At 39.9% G+C, this 14,535-nt stretch overlaps 1 protein-coding gene across 1 annotated transcript in view; it reads left to right on the top strand.

The window, feature by feature from the left end:
- The window catches only part of CCDC38 (coiled-coil domain containing 38), a 52,675-nt gene that overhangs the window by 1,694 nt on the left and 36,446 nt on the right, over nucleotides 1–14,535 (top strand). Inside the window, exons 2-4 of the mRNA XM_014850713.3 lie at nucleotides 4,574–4,627; nucleotides 9,009–9,109; nucleotides 10,405–10,570. Of these exons, the coding sequence (XP_014706199.1) occupies nucleotides 4,588–4,627; nucleotides 9,009–9,109; nucleotides 10,405–10,570 (307 nt within the window). The 5' untranslated portion in view covers nucleotides 4,574–4,587. The remainder of the gene's footprint in view (nucleotides 1–4,573; nucleotides 4,628–9,008; nucleotides 9,110–10,404; nucleotides 10,571–14,535) is intronic.

Genomic DNA, 14,535 nt, shown 5'->3' with positions numbered 1-14,535 from the left:
AGTCCTTTTCGCATCATCTGACTCACATTGGCTTGGCTTCTTTTTCCCTACTCTTCCTTCCTCTTGACTTCCAGTTATTTTTTCGGTTTGCAAAACGGGCAGTCAGAAATGTCAACAGAAAAGTCCACACAAAATAACTAGCGTGACGCCAGCAGGGCCTTAAAGGTCAAGCTGAAGGTAGTTTCCTCATCACCCTGCTCTGCTTCTGACCTAATCAAGAGGCAGGTCACTGAGCAGGCCAAGGACCCAGTGGGTCCTGGCTCTTGGGTAAACAAAAAATTGCTAGCTCTGGTCTCTACACACCATCCAAGGACACAGTTCACAGCCCTTTCTCCTAGTATTCATCCAAGTGGGTGGGAAAAAATTGGAAGGCATTGAGTTTGAGAGAATCTGTGTAAATGTTCGTTTGCATATGGAAGATAAGCAAAGCTTTTTATCTCATATTGAGAGAATCTGGAAATCCATTTTCATTGAGTTGTAGAAAGAGTTGTTGAGAAAGTCACAAACTGCTTTGAGTAACATCTGGTAGAAATTGTCATTGTTCATTTTATTGAGAGTTGGTCTAGGACTTTACGTTTGGACATTATAAAACCCCATTCCTCTCTCTCCACTTCCACGAAGCTTGAAATGTTAAGAATCTGCACTAACGTGGATCAGGTTCCCTAAATTTGCACCAATATTGCTGGTAGATTCCTCTCAAATGACCGGTTTCAGGAACTTTCATTCAGGGTTTCTTACGAAAGCTAGTCGTCAGTTATCCCTCTCACTCTTATCAAATGCTGATGGTTATTCACAAGACAGAGTGGACTAGAAAGAGGACAGATCTGGATAGCTGCTTTGAAGAAAGTATAAGCAGTTATTTCCCTATCAGCCTAGAGTGAGTAGGCACTTTACATACATTATCTGTGTTTGAAAATTGCAACAAGCCTGGAAGAGAAGGTATTAGTGTCCATACTTGAGAGAAGCAAAACCCAAGGTGGCCTGAGGTTAATTGGGTAGGCGTAAGGGAAAGAGCTGATAAGAGTCAGAGGCAGGATTGAAACCTACCTGCCCCCAAAGACCAGGGACTTTCCACAGTGCCATTCATTCTGCCCCTGCAGTGATATGCATCAAAGGACCTGACTCAGCAACCACAGATAATTATCTAACATTGGAGGAATGCAAGAATGAATTAAACCAACCAGCATGATGCTGACTTAGAAGAACAGTATGTTTTACACCATGTCCCCTTGGATGTCTACTAGATATCTCAAATTTAGCATGTTCCAAATTGAACCTTTGATCTTCCCAACAGCCCCTTCCCCCACAGCCGTTTCTGTTTCCATTGATGGCAAGTCCATCCTTTATTTCCTGTGCTTTTTATCTCATGCCCCACATCCTAACCATCAGCCAATCCTGTAGGCTCTATTTTAAATATATCTCGAGTCTGACCACCTCTCACCACTTCCACTGCTATCCCAAGAGACCCCATTATCTCTTGCTTCCCAATGACTGTACCTGCCCAACAGGTCTCCCTATGGGACCCTCATCCCCTTCTCTAGTCTCTTCTCAGCTCAGCAGTCAGAGTGATTCACTTAATGATTTTTATTTCACTGAGTAAATGACGTGCAGGGCCCTTGTTATCTCTTTGACCTCAAGTGTCACTCTCTCCTTCATTCATTGTGCTTAAGTTCCACTAGTCCCCTTCCTGTTCCTCAGAAACTCCAAGGATCTTCCCTCCTTGGAATGCTTTCTCCATGGCTTACACTCATATGGCACTTGCTATGCACCTGATGCTGTCCAAAGGGCAGGACATATGTTAACTCACCTAACGATGCCATGAGTTTGGCGCCATTCTTATCATCCCTTTTGAAAGATGGGGAAATTGAAGTGTGAGGATTAAGGAGCATAATGACAGTCTTAATTGCTAGCCTATGCCACCTCTAAAAATGATGGCTTGCAGTCACACACCACCATTTGAAATCCCTGATTTTTCTGAGTTCTTTCTCTTTTCATCCATCAGAAGTTGAACTCAAACGTGTATTTTAGATGTGAATTTGCAGGCATTTGCTATGCAATCCAACAACATTTTCCCTCTTTTGTCTTACAGAGCCTTTGTTTAGTCATTATGCTATTTTTTTTTTGCACCACAAAGACATTCACTGGCTTTTACTTTTTTCTTGGTTGGCATATCATACTGGTTTAATTCAGAGAACTTTATAATCCCTTCCTAAGAATAGCTGGTTCTCTTCTCTCCTATGTTCTTCACCAACCCTTCATTAATTAATAAGGAGATTAATACATATGAAAATACAGAAGTATAACAACTTCTAGAAACTATTGATTCCATTTACGTGGTCTACAAATTACTGGAGAGATGGAATAAGAGCAAGTATCTGCTGTTAGCAGTTGGCTTAGAGGAACGAGAACTTGCAGGTTTTCTATGAGTGAAAAAGTGCCAGAACCCATGGATAAAGATGTTTGTTGCAGGTAGACTTTCAGGATAAAGGGAATGGGAGTGGGGATGGGGAGGGGAGTGAATTTAGATAGAAGGATTGAAGGAGTAAAAGTATGACAAGAAAGCTGAGCAGAATCTTAGGGGGGAGATGAGTACGGAGTGTAAATTTGAGAAAATCTTTTGCAAATCTTTAGTATTAGCCATCCAGATTCCAAATATATCAACCCAACAGGTTGTCATCAATTTTTCACCAACCCTTGTTTTCCATTTGTCAGAATGAACCCAATGCCTGTGAAAAAATCTTCAGTAATCTGAAAATGTATAATAATATTGTAGGTTTTTATTAATTAGTAAATATTGGCGCATAATAGGTCCCACTTACTGAGTTTGGTCTGTATTCTAGGCACCCTGATGGTTGTTATATACATTGCCTCATTGCATCCTCATGAAAGCCTTGAGAGGTGGAACTATTGTTCCCATTTCATGGAATAGGAACCTGAGGCTCAGAGATGCTAAGTAATTAAAATGTAGGCTCCCTGAAGACAACGGTTTTTGTCTTTTTTGTTGTTCTTTATTTTTAAATTGCCATCTTCAGCACCCAGCCCGGCACATAGTAGGTACTCAATAAATATTTTCTGAATGTTGAATGAACTGGCTCACACATCTGTAAATGCCAAACCAACAGGCTTGTCCACTCCAGAGTCTGTGCTCTTAATCACCTTATACAGGCTCTCATGGGACTCTTGGCTCTCAAACATGGCTCTTTGAGATTACTGAGGCATAAATTTAAATGGGCAGGCCAAAATAGGACGTTTCGTCTCATTCATTGTTCCTGTCATGGGCACACCTTTTTTTTTTTTTTTTTTTTTTAAAGATTTTATTTTTTCTTTTTCTCCCCAAAGCCCCCCGGTACATAGTTGTGTATTCTTCGTTGTGGGTTCTTCTAGTTGTGGCACGTGGGACGCCGCCTCAGCGTGGTCTGACGACCAGTGCCATGTCCGCACCCAGGATTCGAACCAACGAAACACTGGGCCGCCTGCTGCGGAGTGCGCGAACTTAACCACTCGGCCACAGGGCCAGCCCCATGGGCACACCTTTTTATATAAAATCCTGAATATCCTTTTTCTTCCCCAAATGAAAATATCATTGTTATATTTTTCATGGTAAAAATTACACAAGCTCATTAAGAAATTTGAATGATACAAAAAAAGTATAAAACTTCAAGACAAGGATTAGGGGGAGGCAAGTGAGGCATTTCCCTTGGGTGCACAATTTAAAGGGAGAGGCAAAAACTCAGTAATCAAAATAAACATTTTAATTCATTATTTTCAAAAATAAAAACTAATGTAAGAAATCCACGATGAAACAAAATATCAAAATTTTAAATAAAGACAAGATCTGTGGGCTGGGATGAGGGTGTGGCAAGCGAGGCCCTCACTCTCAGGGTCATATAAATGCACGGTCAGATCCTGTCTGTATTTAACATTTTGATATTTTGCTTATCACGGATTTTTCCCTGCATTAATTTTGAATTTTTTAAAAAGTTTCATTAATATGTTATTTATCTTAATAACTGAGTTTTGGGGGCACTTCTGTAAAATTTGCAGTTAAGATGATTTGCTAATTCAAATTCATCTAATTCAAATCCCAAACCTGATAAAAATGAAAGGAGAGATTGCTCCAAATCAGAGAAAACCACTGTTAATGTTTGGGGGACAACTTTTCAAATGCCTCTCTGATTTGGCATCTGTTTTTTATCCACACTATTCCTACTCTTTTGAAATATTTTGTTTTTTACTCATAATGTAGAGGGAACAGAGGTAAATAGTCACAATAGCATCATTTTAAAGGGCCTCATGACCTTCATTTTATGGGTATAACATAGTTGTTTAATCAACTCCCTATTTATTAAATAAGATATTGATAAACATTATTGTAGCCCATACTTTTTTGCCCACTTATGTGATTATTTTCTTGGGATAAGTTTGTAGAATTGGAATCACTGGGTCAAAAACATTGTGTGTGCACTGCTTTTAAAAGCACTGAAGGCTCTTTGGGTGTCAGTGGTAGTTGAATTTAGCTGCTTTATGCAATGTTTACAGAATTTTTAAAGATGTATTTCCTTTTCTTTGACAGGGCCAGGAGACAAAATGTCATCGCATTTTTTGCCGATAGCGCTGACTTCTGGAGGTAAAGAAGAAATCAGTCAAGGAGTTCTTGCTTTGTGCCCAGTGGGGTTAGCCCCCACAGTGGACTGGGAGAGTAAGAAAGGGAGAAAGCTCCACAAGGAGCATCAGACGTGGTCTCTGTGTAGAGTTTATAAACTGCCTGCTGAGAAGGTTCTCTTCTGCATTTTAATTCTGAAAAGAAAAATCTTCCAATCAGAGGGGCATTAGATTGTCATATTTAGCTAGATTGCTAAAGTCTTGCATGACATAAAACAATTAACTCAAATTATTTGTCATAATAAAGGACACGAATAACCACACTTTATCAAAATTTGTCCTCTCCTTTCCTCTACCACCCTTTCCTTATCCTCCCGCTTCTTTCCAAGTATACAAGCAATTAGTATTTATCAGTATACAAGAATAACTTTTTTTCACTTGTAAATTTGACAGAGATTTAAAAATTAGATAACATCAAGAGTGTATTCCAGGTAACAGGCTTTCTATCGTCATCCTCTTTGAAGGACAGTTTGGCCCTATCTATATTTAGAATTAAAAGGTTTGGCTCCAACTGACAGAAAATGTAAAACAGCAGAGGCTTAAACGTGATGGAAGTTTAGTTCTCTCTTAGGTAACAAACTCTGGACATTAGCATCCAGGGCCCATGTGGAGGCTCACGTCAGGGGCCCGGGCTTCTTCTAGCTTGTTGCTGGCCTATATTCTTGATCACAGGTGGCTGCTTCTGCACCAGTGATCACACCCATATTCCTACCAGCCAGGAAGAGAAAATGGGAGGGAAGGAGATGCCCCTCCCTTTGGTTACATTCCTAGAAGTTACACTCAACACCTGCCCTGATGTCACCTTGTCCAGAACTTAGTCACGTGGCTATATCTAGCTCTAAGCCAGGTTGAGGTCTTTACTCTGGGTGCCCATGTGCCAAGCTAGAATTAAGGGGTCTATTCCTGTAGAAGAAGGCAGAATGGGTGTCTGGGGAGCACTTGGAGCCTCTGGTCCACTAGCAAGTTTTAAAAAGCATTTAGATAGGGCCGTGTTGGCAATTTATTCTAAGATATGTTTGCATAAGTGATTAAAGATATGTGTACAAGAATATTCATTGCAGCATTGTTTATAATAGCATAAGACTGGATCAACCATAATGTGTATTGGCACGGGATTAGTAATATAAAGGATGATACAAGGAATGGGATACTAGACAGCTATTTTTCTTTTGATGAGGTAAATATATATGTGTGCTGATGTGAAAAGAACTCCTAACTACATTGCTAATTGAAAAAACCAAGATGCAGAAGAGTAGAATAGTAGATATTAGATGATTCCTTTTTTATTAAAGGGTTTAAATTACTTTGTCAAGAACTGTGTGGGATCTCAGATTTTCCCCTGTTTGCAAACTAATAAGTGAACTTGCCACAGTTTCCTGGAGGCTGACAGGAGATACAAAACTCTTGGGTCAAAGACGAAGGACTTTGTCACTCATAGCATAAAAAGCAGGACGAGCACTGGCCTATTTGGGACCAGTTCCCTGAGCCCCATGACTCTCTTTTTATTTTCATTTATTTATTTATTTATTTTCCTTCTTCTCCCCAAAGCCCACCAGTACACAGTTGTGTATTTTAGTTGTGGGTCCTTCTAGCTGTGGCATATGGGACGCCGCCTCAGCGTGGCCTGATAAGTGGTGCCATGTCCGTGCCCAGGATCTGAACCAGCGAAACCCTAGGCCACTGAAGCAGAGTGCGTGAACTTAACCACTCGGCCACGGGGCCGGCCCCCCATCTCCTTTTAAATTAATATATATTAATAATGTATGAATCTCTGAACCTACCAGAAGCCACAAAAGCCAGGATCCTGACGATACCTTACACCCCATCCCTTATCTTCCTTCACCTGAGGTAGCCACCATGGTGAATGCTATGCAGATTCTTTCTTTGCCTTTTTATTTACATAATTTTATCTTGTCTATATGTAGTCTTAAAGAGCATATTTTTTTACTTTAGTTATTTTTAACTTTTTAAAAAGACTATCCTGCTGACTGTAATCTTTTGAAACGTTTTCACTTAGCACTATATATTAAGATTCATTCATATCGTTGTGTGCTGCAGATCATTTATTTTGACTGCTGCATAATACCACGTGGTATGAATCTATCACAGCTTGTTTGTTGACTCTCCTATAAGTAAGTGAGTTGTTTCAGGTTGTTGCTATTAAAAACAGAGCTGCTAATAAACGTTCTTGTACCTATCTCCTGGTACATACGAGACAGTTTCTGTTGCATATATACCTAGGAATAGAATTGTTGCTATTGAATTATGCTTGGTGAATATTCAAATTTAAATGATAATATCAAAGTGTTTTTCAAAGTAATTGTGCCCAATCACATGTGTACTGACAATGTGTTAGAGATCCAGTGGAATCATAGCCTCTCTAAACGTTGGGTATCATCAGACTTCTTAATTTTTTGCCAATCAAATGGGTGACATTGGGATATCCTGATGGTTTTATTTGCATTTCCCTGATAACTAATGAGGTTGAACAGTACTCATATGTTTATTGACCATATGTGTTTCTTCTTCTGCGAAATACTTGTTCAATAAATTCTTTTTAAAATTTTTCTACTGGGGTTAGTGCTTCTCTTATTGATTTGTACTGTACTTATTGTCAGTTGTTCTTATTGATTTTCGTAATGATTGAATGTACTTCTGTAAATATGGAGATCCCAATTCTGTCAGTTGTATGTAGTGTAAATATCTTTTCTCAGTTTTAACTTATTTTTTCGCTTTATTTATGGTGTCTTTTAATGAACAAAGTCCTTAAGATAGTCAAATGTATCCATCTTTTCTTCTATAATTAATAGTTTTTCTGTTGTTTAAGAAATCCTCCCCTATCCCAAAACCTAAATGGTATTAACCTATATTCTCATGTTCATGCTGGCTTGACCAGAATCTCGTGGGGTGGGGGACCCCGGGGGAGGGATGATGTGGAACCAGAGTGATTCTATTGGCTCAGGGCCAGACCCACTGAATCTCTTATTTGGAGCTTTTTAGGGAGGTGAAGGTGAGTGAAGGTGGATGCTGGGGGTGGGGAATTTGTCCTCATCCTTTCCCTCTCCCTGATTTAAGGGGTCAGCTCCAAGTTCCCAGTATTCTTGGCTTTAGCTATTGGTATTTAAAGCCAGGATCCCTCAGCCCCCGCCCCCAAGCATTAGAAAGCAAGAAAGAAAAAGAGAAAGGCTTTGTAATTTCAGATTTTATGAATAAAAACAAAAACAAAAAGTGTCTCTCTCTTTGTAGCCAGGCTTCTTTTTTATTAGATGTACAAGTCTGCGATTTTTAGTATATTCGCAGATATGAGCAGCCATCACCACAGTCAATTTGAAAACATTTTCATCACCTCAAAAAGAAGCTTTGCATCCCTTAGCCATCACCCCCATCTCCCATCTCACCTCCAGCCCTAAGAAATCATTAATCTATCTTCTGTCTCCATAGATGTGCCTATTCTGGGCATTTCGTAGAATGTAATGGAATCATAATATGTGGCCTTTTGTGACTGGCTTCTTTCGCTTAATATAATGTTTCTAAGGTTTATTCATGTTATAGTATGTATCATATCTCATTGCTTTTTATGGCTGATTAATATTTTATTGTAAGGATATACCATATTGTTTTTAATCCATTCATCAGTTGATGGATATTTGGGTTGTTTCCATCTTTTGACTATTATAAATAATGCTGCTATAAACATTCATGTGCAAGTTTTTGTGTGGACATAATGTTGTCGTTTCTGTTGGATATATACCTAGGAGTGAGTGGCTGGGTCACATGGCAACTCTATGTTCAACTTTTTGAGGAACTCCCAGACTGTTTTCCAATGTGGCTGCACCATTTTGAATTCCCACCAGCAGTGTGTGAGGGTCCAGTTTCTCCACATCCTCATCAACACTTGTTATTATCTTTGACTTTCCCTTTTAAGACTCTCTGGTCTGGCCTGAGGATCTCCCTAAGGGTATTGGTTGTGTCTATTGCTGACAAAATGGTGGTGTAAGGGTAATGGTGGATATGTTTGTAGTGGTGGGAAGAAGCAACATCTTAATGTCTCAAAATATGGTCCCACTATCTTGTAGGAGGCCCCTTATCTATTTACACAGCAAGTATCCACTCACCTCCTGTGAAGCACTGAGCACTGTGCCGGTTGCCATGGGAAACAGAGAGAGGAGCTGTGGCTTCTGTCCCTGAGATCCAGGCCCTGCATCTCTGCCTCAGGCGGGAGGTGAGGATGCCTGTGTCCTCCTCAGAGACCGGAGTATCCCTCTTACTCTACTCTGGCTAGTGGGAGCTTTGCTGTTCTGGTCGACAGAGGAGAGATGACAAAAGTTTTTTTTTTTTTTGAATAGATAAAGCAAACGATGACTCAGTCAAAAAGGATGGGCCATATAAGATCTTTTTCAAAGATCTCTTTCTTTTCAAAGAAAATGAAATAGCAGCAAAGAAAAAGGTAAGATTTTATTGAAATCCCAATCCCAATTAATGTTAGAATCAGATCCTCTTATCTATCACTTTTACTGTTCTGGGAGATGGTGTCAACACACAGGAGAGGACAGCATCCAGCCTGTGGCAGGGACCTACTATCAATGCCTGTGGGGGGAAGACAGATACACTACAGCCCAGTATGATGGGTACAGTATACCCTACCTCACTGATTCTAATGCCCCCATTTTTTCACATTTTCACATTTCTGCAAGTGAAATCCAGCCTCCATAGATGAGATGTCCTACAGCATTGGCAGTGCATACAATAGTAGTGCATCTTACAATAAATGGCGTCTTAGAGTTGATGAAATACAGTAATAGAGGCACACAAAGGAAATGTAGAGAAAGGGGTGCCCATCTTTGTTGAGGAGAGGAGGGTCGTGGTGGATTGTGTGTGTGTTTGTGTGCATGCGCACAAAGACTTCACTGAGGCGCTAACAGGAGCTGAATTAAGAATAAGTCAACATTTGTCCGATAGATACAGATAAGAGAATGTATATGCGCGTACTAGGGAGGGCAGTGGGGGAAGGAAGAAGGCATAAAAGTGAAGGAAGGGGTGTTATCTAAGAATTAGTTGGTATGAAGCTAGATCAGCGACAAGGCTAACTTTCCAGCTGTGCCTTGCAGTTGATCTGGCTATTTGCACGATCATACTTCACATTACATGGTTCGGATTTCATGACGCTTGCTTTCCTAATTCCCAGAGGTAAAGGTTGATCCAGAATTTTTTAAAAAATCCTAACTAGAATGAGGAAAATATATAGAAATGTCCAATAGCTGGTTCAACTGTAAGATGATGATTTTATGCCCGTGGTCTATAGTTTTATTGAAAGAATCCAAAATTAAATTGAGAAAAGATTCATGAAATTGGAAGCTTGATTTTTTGATGTCTACTGAGGAGGTCCATTTCCTCTCAAGTTTCCAATTCCACAGAACCAATACTTTCAAATCAATGGAATTTCCAAATTAACTGCATTTTGGACAAGATTGTGAAAATAAAACCAGAATAACATTTTCCAGTCTCATGTTTGTGACATACATGCTTAGTAAGGGTTGCACGTTTTCATATTTGTGCTCAGCTTCATACAAGAAGGAATTGAAAACACAGTCCTCCAAAGATAAGAAATTGAGGTTGTTTATTTAATGTATTAGTAATGATAAAAGGACTTTTGCAAATGATATTTTTAATATATGATCACTATTTTAAGGCAACATTATTTTAGTATATTGGAAATTCTTTTAAACTTTTCCACTTGGGCAGGAAAAATTTATGAACCGCAGCATGAAAGTCCACCAAAAGTCTACTTTTTCATCCCGAATGAAGAGTCGTTCACATCTGAGCCAAACAGTATTCTACTCTGAGACAACTGGTGGCTCATTTGAAAAATTTGGGCTAGATCCCACTCTTATTCTCAGATTAACAGAAGGTACGTCTAAGTTACTCTTTGTTTAAAGAACACTGTTTTGAATATTTACTGTTAATGTCAGGGTTGGGGGCTTTTCTGGAGGCGAGCTAAACAAAGCATGCTGTCTCATAATATGGTGAGGGGGGTGTTTGTAAATGGGAGTTGAGAATCAGGAGAAAATCTATTTTAAATAAGAAAACATACTTTTCCAAGAAATAGACTGTTTCTCATTTTCATGGCTCTAAGGAAGAAAGTCACTGCCAAAATGATATAGTATGAAAGGTAATGGCTCTGGCCATCTAAACTCAGTTCTAGATGTGGAAATATAGAAACTTTCTAAAGAGAAGTCTTGATTATCTGGGCCATAGAACTCATATATCCAGAATCAGGAAGCTAATAGAATGAAATGTTTGCCTTTTGTTGCAAAGAGGTAAACTTTGTATCAGGTTTTAATGAGCTTTGAAGACAACATGTTAAAATACTACAAGCTAGGGGCCAGCCTGGTGGTGCAGCGGTTAAGTGCGCATGTCCCATTTCTGGCGGCCCCGGTTCACCGGTTCGGGTCCCAGGTGCAGACATGGCACTGCTTGGCACACCATGCTGTGGTAGGCGTCCCGCATATAAAGTGGTGGAAGATGGGCACAGATGTGAGCTCAGGGCCAGTCTTCCTCAGCAAAAAGAGGAGGATTGGCAGCAGTTAGCTCAGGGCTAATCTTCCTAAAAAAAAAAAAAAAATACTACACGCTATTAATTATTGCTCTATGAAAGAGGGCAATCTGGTAATCAAAATGTCACAGGCAATTCCTACTTATCAGATCAAGAAGTGCCTACAAATGAGATAGAAAGCAGTTTGAAGCTAATAAAGTTAAAGTGATTAATGCTAGGATGATGGAGTCATAAAATCTTCCCCCCAAATGAGTCTCGTCCAAATCTTTTAACAAAATATTGAAAAGGAAGGGAGGAAGAGAGGAAGAGTGAGTGTACATCAAGTGCCCAGGATCTGCTGTGGTAACTTAAAAAACATTTCTCTGGCTCCGAAAGTCCAGGCACTTTCCCAAATTGTGAAAAAGAATCTTCAGAGAACAAGAAAACCACTTAGGAAAGAACTCTGGATTCAATAATTAATGTAGAAAAGGGAAGCCGTGTTAACTTGTTTAGAAGACCTTGGAGGTGCATATTCTGCACTATAATTGTATGGAAAAAGCGGCAAATGAGAGCAATGTGGTGGTGTCAGTGACAATACTACTGACAAGGTGTCTCTAGGTTCAGTCTTGGGTCCCATAGTTCACCTCTGTAGAATGGAGAATCCTAAGACATCAATAGCATTTAAAATTATGGGTGATGTGTTTTTTAGAAAGAGTTCTACACAAAGTGGCTGACTTCAAAAATCCTTGCCAGAACTCTAACAGTTCTGAGATAACTAGGAAGGATGGCTTTGCAGATGACCCTATTCGTCACCACTGCTGGTTAATGGAGTTACTGGTCTCTTAAGAGTAAATGACATATGGTAGACTCTTAAAAAGGAAATAGTAAAATTTATCCAAGGCAATTTGGGCTCTGTTGGCAATGGCAATCAGGTTGTCAGTTTCAGCTGATTACATAGAGAAGCAATTTGGACATTTTCGTTTAAAATAAAGAAGTCCCCCTGAGACCCTATTTCCAATCAAGAGTTGATTTGAGTTAAACCCCCATTCCCCAACCTTACGCTGCCTGTCTAAATTCTGATTGAAAACAAGTCTACATGATAGTAAAATGAGAAGAGGCCCCTACCTTGGGAGCGTAGGTAATTTTATTTTTGTGTTTGCAGTAATGGTAAACTGCTAGATCACCATCAAAGACGTTACCCGGGCAGTTGTCACAGGCAGATCAGCTAGGCTACATGACAGAAGGGCCATTTCCACCGTCATGCACCAGGCTTGACTTTGTTTTTGCTCTCAAGGGGCAACCCCTTTGGATGGCTTTGCTCAGCTGCAGTTCTCTATAGATTCAGACCCCTCAGACTGGTCATTACCTCCCCGGGGAGTGATGAGGTGCCTTGGTGTCGAGGAGAACTAGTGCTTTGGGGAGGGCTTTATCATACATGGTCTCTCGGCCAAAAGACCTGCCTGACAGCAAGAAGAGCCGAAGTGGGAAACCCACTATAACCAGTCTATTTAGAGCCGAAGAATAAAATTGCATCAACTCAGCCAGACAGAACCATGTTAAAGGAGCCTGAAATGGTGAGCATGCCTATAATATTTAGTAAATTGACAGTATAGGATTTTTTTGGATATGGAAATTTATTTTGAATTTGACCCATCATAAGTGACCAAATCAAGCTACCGTAAGCACTTTTATTCTTTTTTTCTGTTAAAAATATTTAAGTAAATTGAACCTGAATTGAATCAAGTAAATATGGGAGATTGAGGACCATGTTAAATCACACCATGAGGATGCAATCTGCCAAGTCCATTCTGTGGGAAATTCTCCTGGGAAATTGATCTGGTTTCTTAAACAAATAAATGGCATGGAAAAAAGGTAGTGTCTGTGGGGAGAGGGGGATGGCTGTTTTATAGATAAAAAATTGACTTTAGGAGCCATACCGACCAAATTGATCTTTGTTTAGATTTTAATTTTTTAAATTCTAAAAAGTTCTTTGTAATTAAAAAATTTTGTGTGTGTGTGAGGAAGATAACATGTTTCCAATCCTCCTCTTTTTGCTCGAGGAAGATTGTCGCTGAGCTAACATCTGTGCCAGTCTTCCTCTATTTTATGTGGGATGCCGCCACAGCATGGTTTGACGAGTGGTGCTAGGTCCATGCCTGAGATCCAAACCGGCAAACCCAGGGCCACTGAAGCAGAGCATGCGAACTTAACCACATGCCACTGAGCCAGCCCTTAAAAAGTTATTTTTGAGACAACTAGGGAAATTTGAACCCACACTTGGTGTAAGATGATACTAAGGAATTGTTGATTTTTGTTTGGGATGGTAATAGTACGATGGCTGTGTTTTAAAACTTTTTTATCTGATAGAGTTACATACTAAAGTATTTATGGATGACATGATAACAATGGCTTGGCTTTAAAATATCCAATGAAAGGAAAAATGAGGGGTGGCAATAGATGAAACAAGATTGGTAAAATGTTGGTATTGGGGGCCGGCCCAGTCGCGCAGCGGTTAAGGGTGCACCTTCCACTTTGGCAGCCCAAGGTTTGCCATTTCGGATCCCGGGTGCAGACATGACACTGCTTGGCAAGCCATGCTGTGGGAGGCATCCCACATATAAAGCAGAGGAAGATGGGCACAGATGTGAGCTCAGGGCCAGTCTTCCTCAGCAAAAAGAGGAGGATTGGCAGCAGATGTTAGCTCAGGGCTAATCTTCTTAAAAAAAAAATGTTGGTAATGTTGCAGTAGATGATAGGTACATGGCTGTTCATTTTATGACTCTACTTTTATGCAGGTTGATGATTTCTATACTAAAAAGTCGGGATTGTTTGTTTTTTGCTGAGGAAGATTCACCCTAAGCTGACACCTGTGCCAATCTTCCTCTATTTTGTATGTGGGTTGCCAACACAGTATGGCTGATGAGTGGTCTAGGTCTGCGCCCAGGATCCAAACCTGTGAACCCTGGGCCGCTGAAGCAGAGCATGCTGAACTTAACCATGAGGCTGCTGTGGGGCCAGCCCCTATAAAGTTTTTTTTAAGTGTTAAAAAGAAAACTGTGTGCTAACTAGGTGCTTATTACTTTCACATATGTTATTTTATTTAATTCTCCACAAAATGCTGTTAGATCTTTGTGCCTCCTCTCCTCATCTGATGAAAATGGCTCAGTGAGGTTGATTCACTTATTTAAGGTCACTACATGGATGCAGAATTCAAACCATTGCCTGTCTGACTCCAAAGCTTGTTGTTTATCTGTCACTCACCGTCATAGAACTATTTATTGATGGTTATAATAATCACTATTGCTATTATTACTGACCTTGAAAAATTAAGTGATTACTCA

This window comes from Equus asinus, chromosome 4, assembly GCF_041296235.1.
Source record: "Equus asinus isolate D_3611 breed Donkey chromosome 4, EquAss-T2T_v2, whole genome shotgun sequence".
In the NCBI taxonomy this organism is placed as follows: domain Eukaryota; kingdom Metazoa; phylum Chordata; class Mammalia; order Perissodactyla; family Equidae; genus Equus; species Equus asinus.
Note: the sequence above shows the minus strand (reverse complement) of the source record. Positions and strands in the feature narration are given on the sequence as shown.